Genomic DNA, 18,103 nt, shown 5'->3' on the forward strand with positions numbered 1-18,103 from the left:
GTAGTATGAAAATACTGCAGATAGGAGTTGGGGACCTTTGGGGAGTAAAAGGGATCATCACTCCCCAACTCTTAGACTATGGCATGTTCTATTGTAGAAATGTGACTGAAGTACACCAAAGGAATAATAATTTTCTCTGCATTGTTAGAGGGTGGATCATGGGAATTTTCATAGAGATAGTGGTGTTATAACCAAATAGAAATTTGATTGAGTAAAATTATAAATACAGATCAAAATTTGATTCTGAAGGAACAGAGCAATGCAAAATGTCTCTTTCAAGTGTACTTAGACTTGTTCAGATGGTATGGCCATAACTAAATGCTTCTTTCAATCCTAGAAAGCAAATGGAATTTAATTGGAAGAGTATCTCAATATTGGGGGGGGGGATGTGCTATCATGTGACATAGCAGTTCAAAGAACATTACAAATGCATACTTTGCTCCAACTGGACTTAAGAATCAACCTACAGTGTTGAAGTGCTAAATGAGAAGGATCATACATTGTCTGGAAAATAAAGACGGGCTTTGGAAATAGATTGTTTGGCAGTCATTTTGAATCTTTGGGTAGAACTGACAATTTATATGAGCCTCAGCTTTTTTTTTTTTTTTAGTTATAAAAGTATCAAAGAAAATTTTATAAACACACAGAATTATCTAGTACATGGTCAGTTTTTAGTTTTCTACATGTTATTTTTTCCCCTCTTGATTATTGGTATGGATGGATCAGGAAATGTTTTCCTTCTTTTGGAGAGACTCTTGATGTATAGCCCAAGATAGCCTTGAACTCATGGCAGTCCCCCTGACTCAGCCATCCAAGTGCTGGGATTACACATGTGCACAATTACATCTGGCTTCATTTTCCTGGTGGTTTATCTCATACTTTAACTCTTCCTCATTTGAGAAATTGAGAACATTGATTTGATTGTGTCTCTGAGAAAGTGTAAAAAGGAAATGTTTGAAATCTTCATGCTGTTTCAAAGACTCCTCTCCCTGATGACACCAGGATACTGATCAACATGTCCCTAAAGCTGTCCTCACTGTTCACATCAGTGTTCTAATTTGGAGAGGGAAGGCAGGGTTGTTTTGTAGCTCAGTCACCGGGCTTTGACCCTCATTTGACCATTGGTTCATTTCCTAATATAATTCTACCACAGTTTTTGTACATATCATTCTCTTGAATTAATGATGTGTAACCTTTTTTATTTTATAGAGGAAGTATAAATGTGTATGGGTACAATTTATAGTAGAAATGACCTTTTAAAGGTACAAATTTATTGTCTGTGCCTGTTTTCCTTTCTCCAATCCTCATCCCTTTAAAGATGATGAAATATTTTAGACAATTTTAAGTTGGGGATGGTTTACTACATCCCTATGTATTCATCCTGCAGCTTCAACAGTTACTAACTCATTTATTGCTGATCTTATTTTGTCTGTAATTATAGAATATTTTGAAACACATCAGAAATATTATTGTATCATCTATACATATTTAACTACATATAAAAGAGGTAAGGACTAGGCTAGGGGTTAGTTTAGTGGTGCAGTTGCCTAGTGTGTCTAAGGACTGAGTCTGAGCCTAGGGCTACACAACAAAGACCACCCTACCATTTTAAATCCGTGTTACCCGATGCTCTGCCTCACCTCATCATTACAGCATACCTCAGAACCGGTTCAGCAGGGTTTCATGACTTTAAACAATTAAAAATACTTAGTTTTATTGGTGTATTTTTGGGAATGGTTGTGCATTTGCCATGGTGCCCCTCTGGTGGTCAGAGAACAACTTGTAGGAGCCAGTTTTCTCTTTCCAGGGTTCAAACTTAGGTAACCACAGTTTGTGGCAAGGGCCTTTTACTTAAGTGAGCCACCTCATCAAAGATTTACAACTGTAATAATTTTAAACAAAACATATTCCTGAGTTTACTTTGCTAATTTGAAAAATATAAATAGTATTAAATAGTATATTAATATATTTTTGTTGGAAAAAGTGATCAGTACAGCAAGATAGATTATTTTTTGAAAGCATATATGAAATCAGTCTACATAATATATCCAACATACTGAGTTCACATCACCACAGTTCTTTCTAATTCTTATCTGCCTCCAATCTGTCTTCTACACTGCAGCCAAAGTAATCTTTTAAAAATATAAATTAGACCTTCAGTTCTTGCTAAAGCCCATCCAAGAGGCTTCTTTTATTACTCACATGAACATCTAAAGTTCATCGTTCCGGGGCTTGCAGTTTGATCTGTCTTCTGCATGTCCTCTGTCCGTCCCTACTTTTCTTATTGTCTGTGACCTCATCTGGTTTCCTCGGTGCTGAGCTTGGTCAGAGCAGGCTTGCTGCAGGTTCTATGGCCTGCATGTGATTGTGGCATGTGTCATGAGTCACGACTCTCCAGCCCTGGTTACTCTGGTTCTAGCAGACCTTACTGACTGGTTACTGACTGGTTACTGACTGGTTACTGACTGGTTACTGACTCGTTTCTGACTGGTTACTGACTCGTTTCTGACTGGTTACTGACTGGTTACTGACTCGTTTCTGACTGGTTACTGACTGGTTACTGACTCGGGAGGCCTTACTGTCGTCTGTACTCATCACTCGTTTCCTCGGACGCCTTGTCACCTCGCATCAGATCAGCACTTAGGAAAGTATCTTGTTTACTTCTTGTTCTCCATTGTATCCTTGGTGCTACAGCTGGGTTGAAATAGATGGTGCAACCTTTGGAATCTGTAAGGTTATTAGGTATATTCATTTTAAACAGTTTTTAAAATGTGTGCTACTAATTTTGTTTTATTTTCTTTCTTAGTGTTAGGCTGTTTAAGAATTGGCCCTTAGAGCTGGATGGTGGTGGCACTCAAGAGGCAGAGGCAGGTAGAGGCAGGAGGATCTCTGTGAGTTCGAGGTCAGCCTGGTCTATTGAACGAGTTCCAGGATTGCCAAGGCTACACGGAGAAATTGTGTCTCAAAAACACAAAACAAAACCAGTTGATTTCATGAACTTCTTTGTGTTTCAGAAGTACGCAATTCCAGTCTGAGTAATGGTTTTGGAAGGGTGATTGCCTGGCTGTGGTCCTTTCTGTTCGTTTGATCAGAGTTTGGAGCACTCAGAGTGCTTGGAGTCCATCCCTGGCACAATTCAGAGAGATCGTTTGAATGTTGTTTCTCAAAGTCCACTAAGCTAAGTTCCTTGGGTTGCCAGGATATGAAATTCCTGACTTGTATATATGTGAAACAACTATGTTAGGCAACTGCATATATAAGGTACCAACCCAGTTACCATATGCCTCCTCTGTACCCCACACCCAGGTTTGTATTCACTACACAAAGTCTATCTTAGTTTCTTTTCCTTGTCATTCATAGGCTAGAGCTATATGCGTCATGTTCAAATTAGATGGTTGTTAGGGACTACTTCAACACTTACCAATGATGTTTTCCTATAAGAAATATTGTTCTTGACCCTATATAAGTAGCTACGTTGCTATAAAATCAGAAGGTTCACTGTACTTTGGCGTTTTTGAAGGCCAAATAGGGAGAACAAAGATGAATGTTCCAATTCTGTTTACACAAACATGCTGTTGATACAGCTTATTGCTTATATGCTCTAGATAACTAGAAGAGAAGAAAAAAAAAATGCCTTATAGTTTTTAAACACTGCCAACAGAACTTCCTTAGATAAGGAAGGGGAAGCTGCTTCAAGTAAGGTTGATAAGAGTCAATTTCAACAGCATCCAAACATATGTTCCCACTACAGAATACTAGGGTTCAGTTATTTATTTATCTGTGCCCCAGTGTTTACAAGAGAAACATGGTGAGACTTGATGGAACATTGGATTCAACTCTAATTTTAATTTTGCAGTCCGCACAATTTTACAGCAGATTTTAGCTAGACCAGCTTTGTGACTACTGAGGCACAGGAGTGGGGTGATTATTTAGGAGTTGTTGTGGAAACTCCCAGGTTGACTTCAGCTTGACATTCTTCTCAACTGCTTCAGTGCATTGAAAAGAATCCATCCCTTATCACAGTCTTGTTTTCATCTCTTCTGCCATTGTGGTCCAGTAGGGAAGGTACTTGGCCTTCTAAGATGTATCTGTTTATTATGTCTGTCCCCTCTCACTGTGATGTCTGGTACTGGGAGGATTCAAGGAGCAGGGCTCACTTACTCCAAATAGCTAGAGCAGTGCCTGGCATATTGTAGGTGCTCAGTAAATACTTGGATATCGTACCAGACTGACTGACTGATAGTCATTCATTAAGGTGAGGTAGCTTAGTGAAGCAGGTCTTTTTAAAAAAAATGTGTGGTGTGTGCCTGTGTTCATAAGTGTGCATGAACATGTGTGCAGGTGCACATGCATGTATAGTGGGTGTCTGTGTGTATGTGCACTCATGTGCGGGCATGTGTGTTCATGTGCATGTGGAAGCCAGGTTAGTATCAGGTGTCTTCCTTAACCATGCTTCTTCAGTTTTTTTTATTTGCTGAGGCTGAGTCTCCCTGAGTCTAGAGTCTTCAGTTTGGTTTGCTAGCTGGCCATCCTTCCCTGAGGTCCTGTTTCTGCATTGGACTGCCATGCCTTCCTGGCATGTCTGTGGTTGCTGGGGATCCATACTCTGGTCCTCATGCTTACATAACAAGTATCTTATCAACTGAGCCATCTTCCCAGTTTTAACAAAGGAGTACTAATTGATTGTTCCCAATAACTTCACCAATCTTGTAATCTACTTCTCTTTTATTTGGGCTGCTTTTATTCTTTGGGTTGGTTAAATTGAATATAAGTATATTTGGGGAGCTTTTTATACTCTAAAATGAAACTGTATTTTGCTATCTGTCATTTTCAGTTTCTGTGACTTCTCATTTTAGTAGATGATTGAGACAGATAAATGGTATTTTTAACTATTTATTTGGGTTAAATTTTGCTTCATGGAAAGTTAACTCATTATTCTCTGTTACTTTTAGGTGCTGAATGTGGAGTAAATGCAGATGTGGAGAAACATCTTGAATTGGGAAAGAAGTTACTTGCAGCTGGACAGCTGGCTGATGCTTTATCCCAGTTCCATGCTGCAGTAGGTGGGTGCCCTAGCCCTGACCACTCGCTCTCCCCCACTTTGGATAACACTTCAAGTATTATTACATGTTAACATTGAACATATTTTCAGGATTCTGGGTGAGTTCGATTAATAAACACACAACACATGAGTGCATATGTATCTAACAGAGGAAGGAACTGAGAGGCTGGAGGGAAGCTCAGTGGTTAAGAGCGTGTACTCCTCTTCCAGCTCCAGATCTGATACATCTGGCCTCGAGCACCTGTACTCACATGCGTATACCTCCACAGACACATACATGCATGCACGCACGTGCACACACACGCACACTCTTTAGAAGCAAATGTATAAAAAACAGGCCACTAAGGCCTAGTCATACATGTATTAAGAATAACTAACGATTTTGTCATTCTGAGAAACTCCATTCTGCAGTGAGCAGTATAACCCCAGAGACTCAGAGAGAGTAAGGAACTGTTGAATGCTCAGCTATAAGTGCAGCTCCCTATCCAGCCCTCAGGAGCTCAGCTCCCTCAAGCTCAGGACCGTAAGAGCTGCTGGAACGAATGTGAGAGGCGGAAGGAGAGGAGGGTTACTGGCATAAGACCTGTGCAGGATTGGGCCTGTCAGCTTCCTGTCATGGGAGGTGAAAGAACCATTCTGTCCACCTACAGACAGATTACAAGGGGGAGCATCATGAGGTGCCCCATCTTTCTGAGTATTGAGGGGCATTTAATGGTTGCTAGGGGAGGGAGAGACATATTCTTCAGTGCTATTACCACTGGCTAAGGAGTCTATTCTCCTGTAAATAATCCCTTACCTAAACCAGGACCCTATAAACAACCCTTGTGAGACTTATTGGGTCACCAAAACAAACAAACAAACAAACAAACAAACAAGAAAGACATGGAACTAGAGGAGGGACCATGGCGAGATGAGAGAGCTCAGCAGGGACGGGAAGTAACAGGAACAAGTGAATGTTGTTAATATAGTAAACGTTGAACATATCCACGTGGGAAAACGTCATAATGAAAGCCACCATTATGTTTAGTCGACATCCAGTGAAACACAGAAGATGCTGGTGGAAACTTTGTCCCTAGCCAAACTCACATAGTGTGCTATGCTTTTCTTTGGCTAGGTTATCAATATAGTCATTACTCTGATGATTTCTCAGAGTTGAGATTTTCTGGTCCATTGATTCTTCATTATTGGTCAGATTCCAGCTGCCCTGCGGTGTTTCTTTTGGGTGACTTGTATCTTTCTGTACCATTAGCTGTCTGTCACTGTGATGTCTAAAGAAAAAAGGTGACAAAAGACACAGCTTCTGAGGACCTACTTGCGTGTTCTCATTCTCTCTCTGAGACAGAATCTCAGTATGCAGTCTTTGCTAGCCTAGAACTCACTAAGTAGACCAAACTGGTCTTGAACTCACAGAGCTCCTCCTGCCTCTGCCTTCTGAGTGTTGTGATTAAACATGGTCTACAACAATGCCCAGCTCTACAGCATCTTCCTATAAGTTGCTGCCTAAATTTTAACCTACGTCTTTTGACATTGACTTTTCTGAGGTCCTCCTTTACTTATTTCTCACCTTGATTTGTATGCAGAGTGGTTTAGTCAACACCTGACAAGTAAAGAGGCAGTTTATTTTTCAATAAAATACAGTATGTGATAATGTGACAAGCTTTAAATGGGCTTTGGGTCCTTATATTTGTGTGGCAGTGGTTTACCCACTGAACCACCCACCCCACTGTAATTGCTATTTTTAAGATGAAATGAAAGGAAGTAAGGTACCATGCAAGTGACCCCATAGCTCCAAACAAGGTGATTTTTTTTTCATTTCTATGTTGAATCTTGTCATTTGATGCTCTAAGGGTAGAAGCAAACTCAGTTCAACTAACGTACTTACAATACTTTTTTGACTTCTGTCTACCCATATGTGTAGAGACTTCTTCCTATTGAGTAGTCCTAAAGGTTCTCTTTGGGTTTGAGTTAGGTTCAGTTGAATTCTGACACTGTATGCTTAGATGTAGCAGCCTAAAAACCCATAGGTTTGGAGCAAAACTGCTGCCCACTTTAGATGCCAGTCTGAAGTCCCAGATCTACCAGTTATAAATCAGGGGGCCCATGAACCTCTTCTTAAGTTCAGTTAGTTTGCTAGAATGGCCTGAAGAATTTCAGGAAGCATCTTTCCTGGGTTAGGATAGAGAAAAACATTACAGAGGATACAGATGCACATCCAGAGAGAGGGGGTACACAGGGCAAGGCGAAGGGGAAGACTTGGAGCTTTTATGTTCTTTCTGGGTATACCACCCTTCAGGAATTTCCCTGTGTTTCACTGACCTAAGCACAGTGTCATTCAACTGTGTACCAAGCTCTTAATGCCATTGATTGACTGGTTTCGCAGAGAGGTTATGTAACCCTGGCTTGACTTGAATTTGCTATATAGACTAGGCTGCCCTAAAACTCAGCCTGCCTCTGCCTCTGCCTCCCAAGTGCTGGGATTAAAGTTGTACACTACCATGCCTGTTTGCCATTCTTAATAAAATTGTAAACTGTAATTTTCTCAGTTGATTTCGTCAAAAATAAATTGTAGAGAGCTACTAATATTTATGACTTTAATTTTCAGATGGTGACCCTGATAACTATATTGCGTACTACAGGAGAGCCACTGTCTTCTTAGCGATGGGAAAATCCAAAGCAGCACTGCCTGATTTAACCAAAGTGATTGAACTGAAGATGGATTTCACTGCAGTAAGTGTACCTAAATTTGCTCAGTGGAGAGCGTAAGGGAAAGGGAAGAGGCCATCTGTTTCCTGTAGTGAGTATTGGCACCCTAGGCATTACGAGAGGACATGGATGCTGCCCTATGTGGAGTGGCAAATGAGAGATTCAGACTTCTTGCACTTGCCCTTCATAGTGGCCCATAACACTAGTTCCAGCCAGTTGGAAGGTGAAGGCAGGAGAGTCCCTTGAGCTCAGGGTCCTGAGGGCTGCTGTAGCCAGATTTTGTCTCAGTGACAACAGCAATAACAGCAAAGTCTTTGGAATTATGGGACTGTATGGAGGCTGGGCATGGTTGTGTATGCCTTTAATTCCAAACATGGTAGGCAGAGGTCTGTGGGAGGCAGAGGCATGCGTATGTCTGAGTTCAAGGGTAGCCTAGTCTACATAATGAGTTCCAGGACAGTCAGGGCTCTGTAGAGGGCCCACCTCAACAAAACCAAAAGAAGGTTTGTATGGAAGAGTAACAGGGTAGATTAGGTGATGGTTTTCAGAAGCCTGACAGTATGAGCTCTGTGGTTTAGAAAGATAGATCTGTGTGAAGGATGGAATGTAGGACACGATGTGAGAGAGACCTGAGGCTGAAAGGATGGATTTCAGCAGACTGACAGCATTTCCATGTCCGTTGAGCCAGGAGGAGTGAAAGAGTGGCCCATTGTGGGGAGGGCTGTGGGGTGCAAGCAGTGCTACTGTGCTTCTCCCTGGAGTCAGTCCACAGCCTCAGAGGACAAGCTTACAGGCTCTAGCCCCAAGGCTGGCACGTCACTTTAGGTTGGACGGCGATTCCTTTGATGGTGCGTTAGTTTTATCAGTGTGACGGCAACGCTAACATAAACAACTTCAGAGAGATCCATTTTAACTCAGGGTTTCCGAGCTTTCAGGATTCAGTGCACGGCCCTTGGCTCTGTGATTGTGGGCCTATGATGAGATGGGTTACCAGAGCAGTGGGGCGTATGGCGGAGGAAGTACTTAGTTCCTGGCAGACAGGAAGCAGAGCAGAGTATAGGTTAGCCAGGATAAGATATGGTCCCCAACCCAAGGATACACCCCTTGTAACCTGCTTCCTTTAGGTAGGCCCCAGCTCCTAAAGTTTTCACCGGTTCCCAAAATGGCAGACCAACTGAGGATCACATATTCAACACATGAACTGTGTGGAATATTTCACATTTAAGACTGTCATCATCAGAATGCATATGTGGGCCATTCAGATTAACTAACTAACTAATTAATTAATTAATTTTGTGACCATTATTCTAACTTGCTATATTCCCAAAAGGATTTGAGCCTATTGACTAGCTATGTAGTACACATTTGATTTGAAACATTGCTGTATTTTTATTTTAATATGGAATTTCCAACTGTTAAATTTTTGTTGACTTTATTACTTGACACAGCTGAGTACAACCTTTCACAAAGGGTAACTCATTTTCTTAGCATTATGATTAGTCGTCATTAGCTAGCTGAAATGGTCTTAATCTTCCATTTTGTGTGTATTGATGTATTTAGTAGAGGACTAAGGAAATTGTATGTTCTGTAAAAGTAACACATAAATTAAGTGGAATGTCAGTGTGGTTTCTGTGTTTTAGGAGAAGGTAGTCATCAGAGAGAGGTATGCATTGAAGAGCTAGGACTATACATATTAGAAGAAGCACATCAGATAGGAAGGAGGAAGAGACCCTGTTATTCTGGTTATAGTAAATATTTACACTAAAGAGTTAATGAAGAGCAAACCTATTTCTGGAGCTTTGATAGTCTCACTGCAACTTTTAATGGAAAAAAGGATGGTGTCAAAAAGTATTTTTAAAAATTAATATATAGCCTGGAAAGTTGCTCGAAGGTAGAACCCTGTATCACTCGCCTTTGTGGGTCTCTGTGTTTGATACCCAGCACATTTAAAACAAAGGTATATAATTATGTACCATAAAATTCACATTTTGAAGTATTCAGTGATTCTTAGTATATTTTTAGCTTGTACAATCATTACCATTGTCTAGTTTCAGGACATTCTTATCACTCTCAAAAGAAACCTTATATCTTAAACAAACAAAAGCCCCCCCCCCCCCGAAAAAAAACAAAAAAAACAAGCCTTGCTTATGATTTCTTTGGTTTGAGTAAAATACGTTTTTAGAGAAAACATACTTTAATAAAAATTGTACACATTCTGAAGCTATAGGAATTGTCTCAGTGCTAAGTCAAACAAACATTGGAAAAATGAATATTAGTAACTTGATTACATTTTTAGTTTTATTCTTCATATCTAAAGAAACTTTAGAAATCCACAGTACTCAGGACAGCCCCTCTTTTCCCTCCTAGGCAAGATTACAGAGAGGCCACTTACTACTCAAACAAGGAAAACTTGATGAAGCGGAAGATGATTTTAAGAAAGTGGTAAGTACCTCGCTCCAAGAGGATATGATTGAGAGACATGCAGAATTTTTTTTTCTTTTTCTTTGGTTTTTCAAGAGAGGGTTTCTCTGGGTAGCTTTGCTCCTTTCTTGGAACTGGCTCTGCCAGAGATCTGCCTGCCTCTGCCTCCTGAATGCTGGGATTAAAGGGGTACACCACCACTGCCCGGCTATTTTTCTTTGTAATAAGGTGTTTAATAGTAATTTTATAGCTAAAAAAGAAAAAAAATATATAGGAATCATAGTTCTGGCATCAAATAATCATATTAACAATTAGAAGATAAAATGCACGTAATTAATATATGTCTTTATTCATTTGTAGGCTCACTTAGTTTAACTTAGCCTACCTGAGAATCTAGAAACGTCAGCTGAAACATGCTTCATAGTCTCTAATTGAAGCTTCTTGAATACTTTCCGCTCGTGACCCTTTCGTTCAATAGCTTTTACATAACCCTGGGTATATGTGTACATAAGATAGGCATACAAACAAACATCTACTGACACGAGTCATGGAGTTTATTTTAAAACAATTCTTTGGTGTCCATATCATTTTACCATTTATTCAAGAGGAAGGCAGATTTGTACACTAATGTGATAGATATGTTTGCTTCTTTTTACATAAAGAATGAATTCTCGGGGCCTAGAAGATGGTCAAATGGGTGAAGTGCTTGTTGTCCAAGTACGAGGACCTAGTAGCCCTGTAAAAAGCTGGGCTTGACATCATATACCTATAATCTCAGAGCTGGGAGAGTAGAGAAAGGCTAATCTTAGGACCTTCTGGCCAGCCAGTCTACATAACATGTAATCTCTGTTTGCATCCAATTTTCCTGCAAATAACATGGTTTCATTCTTTATGACCGAGTAAACTCCATTGTGTATATATACCATTTATTTTTAATCTGTTCATCTATTGATGAGTATCTGTGCTGACTCTGTTGGCCTTTGTGAATAGTGTCACAGCAGACATGGGAATGTAGATATCTCTGTATGTTGACTTCTTGTCCTTCAAACATGTACTCAGGTAGAATATATAGCTGGATCATATGTAGGTCTATATTTTTAGCCTTTGGAAGTCCTTCATACTTTTTTCCACAATGGCTGTACTAATTTGCATTCTTACCAACAGTATATAAGGAAAACCTGCATTTTGACTGTGGTAAAAATTAGATATTTGGTAAATAACTGTCAATTGCAATTTAATTTTAAAATCAAGTATAAATCTTTGGTGATTTATTTATTAATTTATTTATTGAACTCTCCATTAGTAGTGACTAAGAACATATGTGTCAATTGGAAGGAACTCAAACTTATGAAAATTATAATGAACCTAATAGTGGGACATCCCAGGGTTACACTAATAAGTTGTTTCTGGATCTTGGTTGTGAATAGTGCTGCACTGAACATTATAGTGTAGGTAACTTTACAGAGGGATGACTTCATTTCCTTACTATCCAGGGAGATGACTAGGTCATAGAGTAGTTGTAATTTTTAAAACCTACACACTGTTCCTAAAATTACACTTCTGCCAGTAGGCTTCCTTTTCTGTGTCCAAGGGACACCTCACTTTCGCTTGCTGGGTCTCCTCACTCTGACCCTAACCAGACACACGGGTGACTGAAGAGGAGGAGGAGCGGCTTGCGTTGTCGCATCCTCTCAGAAGTTTCAGGATGCCATGGCGTCTGTCCCTGCCCTTGCCTCTGCTGTGATGTAGTCCCTCGTGGTGGGGGCCTCTGCAGGAAACAGGTGGCTTACAGTCCTGCCTGGCAGTGTGCTTCCAGTGACCGGAAATGTGCCCGGTTACCTCTTAAGATTTCCCGTACTTTGCCAGAGTATCAAGCTAAGGGTTAATCAAAAGTCCCTTTAACATATGTGCCTTTGCGTAGAGGGCATGAGTGAGTGGCACACACAGATAAGCTTTGGAGAAACCAAATGTTAATCACTCAGGGTTGTCTCCTTAATGGAAGAAACGAGTACCTGTTTTCCACCCAGAAATTTGGCAATGGATATTATTAAGTACCTGGTGACCTTCACCCAAATCACCCAGAATGTTGTCCCAAGACCTTCATCTTTAGCTGTGTTTCTCAGTCAACAGAACGCAGCCTTAAGGGAGATGTCGCATCTACTTTATAGCCTGCTTCCTCGTGTCTCAGTCAGAGACCACACCAGATCCTAGGCTCTTAGCTGTAGAACCCATCTTCATGGTAGAAGTCACATGTACTTAGCAAAAATCTTTATTGTGTACATAGGATTGGGATAATTGTTACCAAGAAACATTTCCTCAAAATTGTATCTTTTTAAAAATAGGTCTAAAATAAACCGACCTGGTGTCAGACTCCAGAAGTTTGTACCAGCTCTGTGTTGGGCCGGACAGTTTTCCCTCCTCCCTCTCTGCAGATTGTTTTGCTGCAGGCTGTGACCTTCGGGGTCACATTCTAGATCCCACCCCTGCAGTGTGTTCCTAGTAAGTGTAAACTGGTAGGCGCCGCTGTGGTCTGATTAGCCCCTCCCTGGAGAGAGCGGTGTTTCTGTGCCTGCTTGCAGTTCCTTCGTTTTCAAGTACTCTGCCTGTGTATTTGTAGGCTCTTGTTTTTGAGTTCTGTAAGTTATTGATTTCACTGGGGTATTTATCCCTTACTGATAATACGGCTTATAACTTTTCCCCAGTATGTCACTTGCCTTTTACTTTGTGTGTGCATAACCTAAAAATCCAGATTATGCAAATAAGCATGTAAATTAAATTTTCATTATGGGTCAAATTTAGGTACTTTAATTGCTGTCACTAACTTTGGTAGAGAATATCCACATTTTAAGTTTGGCTGATGTGTAATTCAAGGGGAAATGAATTTCTTCTGAAAGTATGTATTGTATCTTTGGTAACCTGTCCTCATTGTGTCTTTAGTTGTTTCCAGTGCTGGGGAACTGGAGAAAAGAGTTTTATCACTGAGCTACAGCTCCCCACATGGGAATTTATGTTTTATAGCAGAGCAGTCACAAAAGGGTGAGGGATATGGTTCAGTGGTAGAGCACATGCTCAGCGTGAGGTAGGGCCCGGGGTTAGTCCTCAGCACTGAAAGTCCATAGTTACACTTGGGAATGCTTGCTGTACCCAGATCTGTGTTACTCTCTTTTCATTTCAAAGAAAATGCACACAGCATGTAGAAAAGCAAGTAATTCAGGATTTAGGGAGTAGCTTTCGCATTTAGACTTTATTTTAAAGTAATCATAAAAGGGTTGATGAGATGGCTCAGTGGGTAGAGCCACATGGTGTCAAGCCTGACCAAGTTCAGTCCCTGGAACCCAGATGCTGGAGGAGAGCATGGACTTGTGTCTGCATTTGTACTGTAACGTGCAGGCCACCATAAACATAATACACACATAGTGTTAAAATCAAGTAGTCATAGCATATGGATGAGATAGTCATAACTTTGTCACTGAGAAATAGCAAAACGTGTATCCATGTTATTCTTTTGTTTGTTACCTGCTGCTGTATAGTGAACAACTGAAGTACACAGCCCTTTGTATTATCTCAGTTTATGGGGCTATAAATTTGGACATGGTGTGACTGATTCTTCTTGGCAGTAGCTGCGCTATGGTATTTAGAATGATCAGATTTTTGTGTATATTACAGGTACTGGATTTAAGAGATTAAAAGTTTATTTTGTTGTTTTGTAGCTCAAATCTAATCCAAGTGAAAACGAAGAGAAGGAAGCCCAGTCTCAGCTTGTAAAATCTGATGAGATGCAGCGTTTACGCTCACAAGCGCTTGATGCTTTCCAAAGTGCCCACTACACTGCTGCTATAACCTTCCTTGATAAGATTTTAGAGGTGAGTCTCTTAAACCTTGTAGCTGAGGCATCTGGAGATGCTTTTGGAATAAGGCTTGTTTATATACTGCCTGGTCCTTGGGCTTGTAGTTCTTCAGGACTGGCCATGTACATTTGCAGATGAACTTTTTAGTTAAAAGGTCAGTATGCTGTCAAGTGAGAATTCCATTTTGTGTTGCGGTTTTTTGACACAGAATCTGTCTATGTAGCTCTGGCTGACCCAGAGCTCTCTATGTAGACCAGGCTGGCCTCAAACTCACAGAGATCTGCATTGCTCTGCTTGCCAAGCGTTGAGATTAAAGGTGTGCACCACTACACCTCGCCAAGAATTACATATTTTTACCACTGCTTGCTTAACCCTTTTTATTTGTTTTGAATTTTGGAGAATACCATACTAGATAATGGGTAAAGATGAATTGCTCAAAGAGAAGGGAAAGATGGTGGTTGGAAAGGAAGAGAAATGCTTAAAATGGACAGATTCTAGAAGAGAAGCGGGGAAAGAGTGCTGGGATGCAGAGGGTGGCAATAGGGTTAGGTTAGGGCTCCTTGCCTCAGGAGGGTTTGATAGCAGATGACTTCAGAAGAAAGCCTAAGCAGAAATAATCAATATAATCACCCTTTCACAGCTCTTTGACTTAATATTGGCAATACATACGTGATATATAGAAAATAGGCATTAATTTGGTAATTAAAAATTATTATTGTTGTTATTATTATTATTATTATTATTATTATTATTATTATTATTATTTGTGTGTGTGTATGTATGATGTGTGGATGTTATGATATAGAGTCCAGAGATTAATTCTGTGGAGTCAGCTCTCTTCCATATTTATGTGGGTTCTGTGAATTAAACTCAAGTCACGAGGTTTGTATGCAAACATCTTTACCCACTAAAACATCTTGCCAGCCCTTATTTGATAATTTTATAGAGGAAATCTTATAATATGGCACAGAGGAGTTCTTGCTTTACTAAACTATTTTATTGATACTTTATTAAGGAAACAAAACTGTAATTTTCACTTTCTTGCTGCTAGACTGTCTATTTGGGCCTATCTCGTCAGTATTTAATTTATATTTAATATTGGTTTTAGTTTCCTCATATATATACATGTATATATATATATATATATATATGTATATTTATATGAAAAGTTGAGAAAAACAACTTACAGGCTCTATTGGTGAGCTTGGGTATCTGTTTGGAAGAACCTACTGTGTTTAGTGAGTGTAATGGACTTCTCATCAAACAAGAATGAAGTCTTCCATGTTATTTATTTATTTCTTCTTTTTTAAAATGAGGATTTAATATCAAGGAAGCAAGGATGTAACAATTTACAAAACATAATTTAATTTAGTAATCAATGTAGTGTGTGTATTTTGTTAATTGAGAAGCAATGTTTTAGGTTCAGTTGGTAGAGCTTTTGTCCAGCATTCATTCATATAGCCTTGGGTTTGACACCTGGTACGGCATTAGCTGGGCATGGTGATAAACACCTGAAATCTCTACACTCAGGAAGTAGGGCAGGTGGAGGATCAAGAGTTCAAAGTCGCTGGCCATTGGTGGCACACGCCTTTAATCCCAGCACTCAGGAGGCAGAGGCAGGCGGATCTCTGTGAGTTCGAGGCCAGCCTGGGCTACCAAGTGAGTTCCAGGAAATGCATAAAGCTACACAGAGAAACCCTGTCTAAAAAAACCAAAAAAAAAGAAAAAAAAAAAAGAAAAAAGAGTTCAAAGTCATCCTGAGCTAATAGGGTGTTGGAGGCCAGTTTGGTATACATAATATCCTGTCTCAAAACAAACAAACAAACAATAAAAAGAAACTAGATTTCTTTCTTATGGAAAGTATAACTGTTTGAGTAAAGGAATCTGATTATTGAGTTTTCTCTCCAATGTTGGAGTGAGAATAGCCCCTACTGGTAAACGCCATAGTTTTGTGTTTTGTTTGTTTTGATAAATGGTTTCATTGTGCATCTCAAGCTTGGTTGGAAATCAATGTGCAAATATTTTTGTATGTTCAGATTTTTAATTTATATAATCTGGTGAAGAAAAAGCCCCTTTTGTTGTGTCTGTATCTCCTCTCTCAGGATTTTAAGGTACATTCAAGAAATGATCCCATACTATTTGTCTCATCAGGGTTTTAAACACCATTTATAAAGGACTGACTTTAATCGCATTAATTGGGGGTGTTTGATGTTTGTAAATATGGATGGTGTGTGTGGTATGCAAGAATCAATGTATATACTTCGTTTCTGAAAGTCTAGTTCTTTTGTTTCTCAAGGTTTGTGTTTGGGATGCAGAATTACGTGAACTTCGAGCTGAGTGTTTTATAAAGGAAGGAGAACCTAGGAAAGCCATCAGTGACTTAAAGGCTGCTTCAAAATTGAGGAATGATAACACGGAGGCATTTTACAAAATCAGCACACTCTACTATCAACTAGGAGACCATGAGTTATCCCTCAGGTCAGTTCCTGTGACATTCATATCTAATCTTTCTACAGTTTTCATATTATGTTAATAGAAATATTAAGGATTTAAAAAAATATCCATTGAAGTAAATTATGTTATTCCTAAAGTATTATATAAATTCTATAGCTTATTTTCAAGAACTAGTCTTATTAAAATAAGTGAGAATGCCGTTTTATTTACTAAAACAGAGTGGAGTGTTTAATGTATAATTTCATGCCATTTGAATTGTTGTGCTTATGATATAATGTCATGCATAAATGTGTTTAGCAAATGATGAAGTCAGCATATTTGCATTGTTACAAAATACGTTAATGGTGATTTCTCTACTTAATGCAGAGAAGTAGTCAATGATTATTTTGACTTGGAGTATTTCTTTTTTTAAAATTACATGAGCAGCGAAGTCCGTGAATGTCTGAAACTTGACCAGGATCACAAAAGATGTTTTGCACACTATAAGCAAGTGAAGAAGCTTAATAAGCTGATTGAGTCAGCTGAAGAGCTGATCAGAGATGGCAGGTAAGAACCCTTTCTTATGTATCAGGTGAAGGTCTAGATAGCATTGAGCCTTGGCCACACTACCAGGATTATATACTGTTGAAGCGGGTAAAATTGCTGGATGCTCCCATGGCCCCAACTAAGAGTTATAGGTCTGGTGGGTTGACCTCTCAGACGCTAGCTGTCAGTCATCTGCTGGATGCTCCCATGGCCCTCAGCACGAGATATAAGTAGCAGTAACTGCACAGTATCCTTTCTAGCAGCTGTATGCTGTTTTAGGATTTTCTTATTTTGTGTATCAGGCAATGGACTATATACTGAGAGTACAGAAATGTGACCGCTGGTTTTAGCCTTAAAAGGTTTATAGCTTAATGTGGGAGGTCACAGTAAAGTGCTAGTGTATAGAGTTGTTAGCAAAGATCTCAAGTGGAGCATAATGGGAGAAACAAAGAAGAGCCCTTGGTCCAGGCTACAGCATCAAAGGCCAGGAATTCTCATCTGAAAATAGGAGTTGCTTGACTTGGGCTGTTTGTGTGCATACTTGGGGGTAGGGGTTGACAGGCTGGGGAGGATAGGTGAAGACTTTCCAGACAGTACTGCTTAGTGTGAGGTCGACGTTGAGTTCCTACTCACCTGTCTGACACTGCTTTACCCAGTTTCCTGCAGTGACTTGCAGACTATAACATCTTAGAGTACCATAATCAAGATGTTGATTCATTCCATCACCACATAAGTACCTCTTGGGTTGCCCCTTTACAGCTACAACTACTTTCCTGTCCCTCACCTTCCTTAGATCCTAACAACCATGAATATAGTCTTTGTTTCTATAGTTTTGTCATTTCAAGAGTATTGAAGAAATGGAAACAAAAACATGTAAACTTTTGAGATTAGCCTTATCCTCCTTTAGCAAAGCTCTCTGGATATTTTTTATCCAGCTGGTTGTGTCAATGTTTCCTATTTATTGGTTTCCATGGTATTAATATCCACTATAATTTATTTAGTCATTTGTTCATTGAAGCTCACCCATCGAATAATGTTGCTTTCATGTGTAAATCTTTAGAGGTGGAGCTACAGCTCAGTAGTAGAGTAA

General features: G+C 39.6%; 1 protein-coding gene across 1 annotated transcript in view; it reads left to right on the top strand.

Annotated features, from left to right (window-relative positions):
- Dnajc3 (DnaJ heat shock protein family (Hsp40) member C3) overlaps positions 1 to 18,103 on the top strand; it is a 38,194-nt gene that overhangs the window by 7,787 nt on the left and 12,304 nt on the right. Inside the window, exons 2-7 of the mRNA XM_036198941.1 lie at positions 4,953 to 5,063; positions 7,665 to 7,789; positions 10,133 to 10,207; positions 13,897 to 14,049; positions 16,331 to 16,512; positions 16,915 to 17,034. Of these exons, the coding sequence (XP_036054834.1) occupies positions 4,953 to 5,063; positions 7,665 to 7,789; positions 10,133 to 10,207; positions 13,897 to 14,049; positions 16,331 to 16,512; positions 16,915 to 17,034 (766 nt within the window). The remainder of the gene's footprint in view (positions 1 to 4,952; positions 5,064 to 7,664; positions 7,790 to 10,132; positions 10,208 to 13,896; positions 14,050 to 16,330; positions 16,513 to 16,914; positions 17,035 to 18,103) is intronic.

The sequence above is a fragment of the Onychomys torridus genome, chromosome 9 (assembly GCF_903995425.1).
Source record: "Onychomys torridus chromosome 9, mOncTor1.1, whole genome shotgun sequence".
Taxonomy (NCBI): Eukaryota; Metazoa; Chordata; class Mammalia; order Rodentia; family Cricetidae; genus Onychomys; species Onychomys torridus.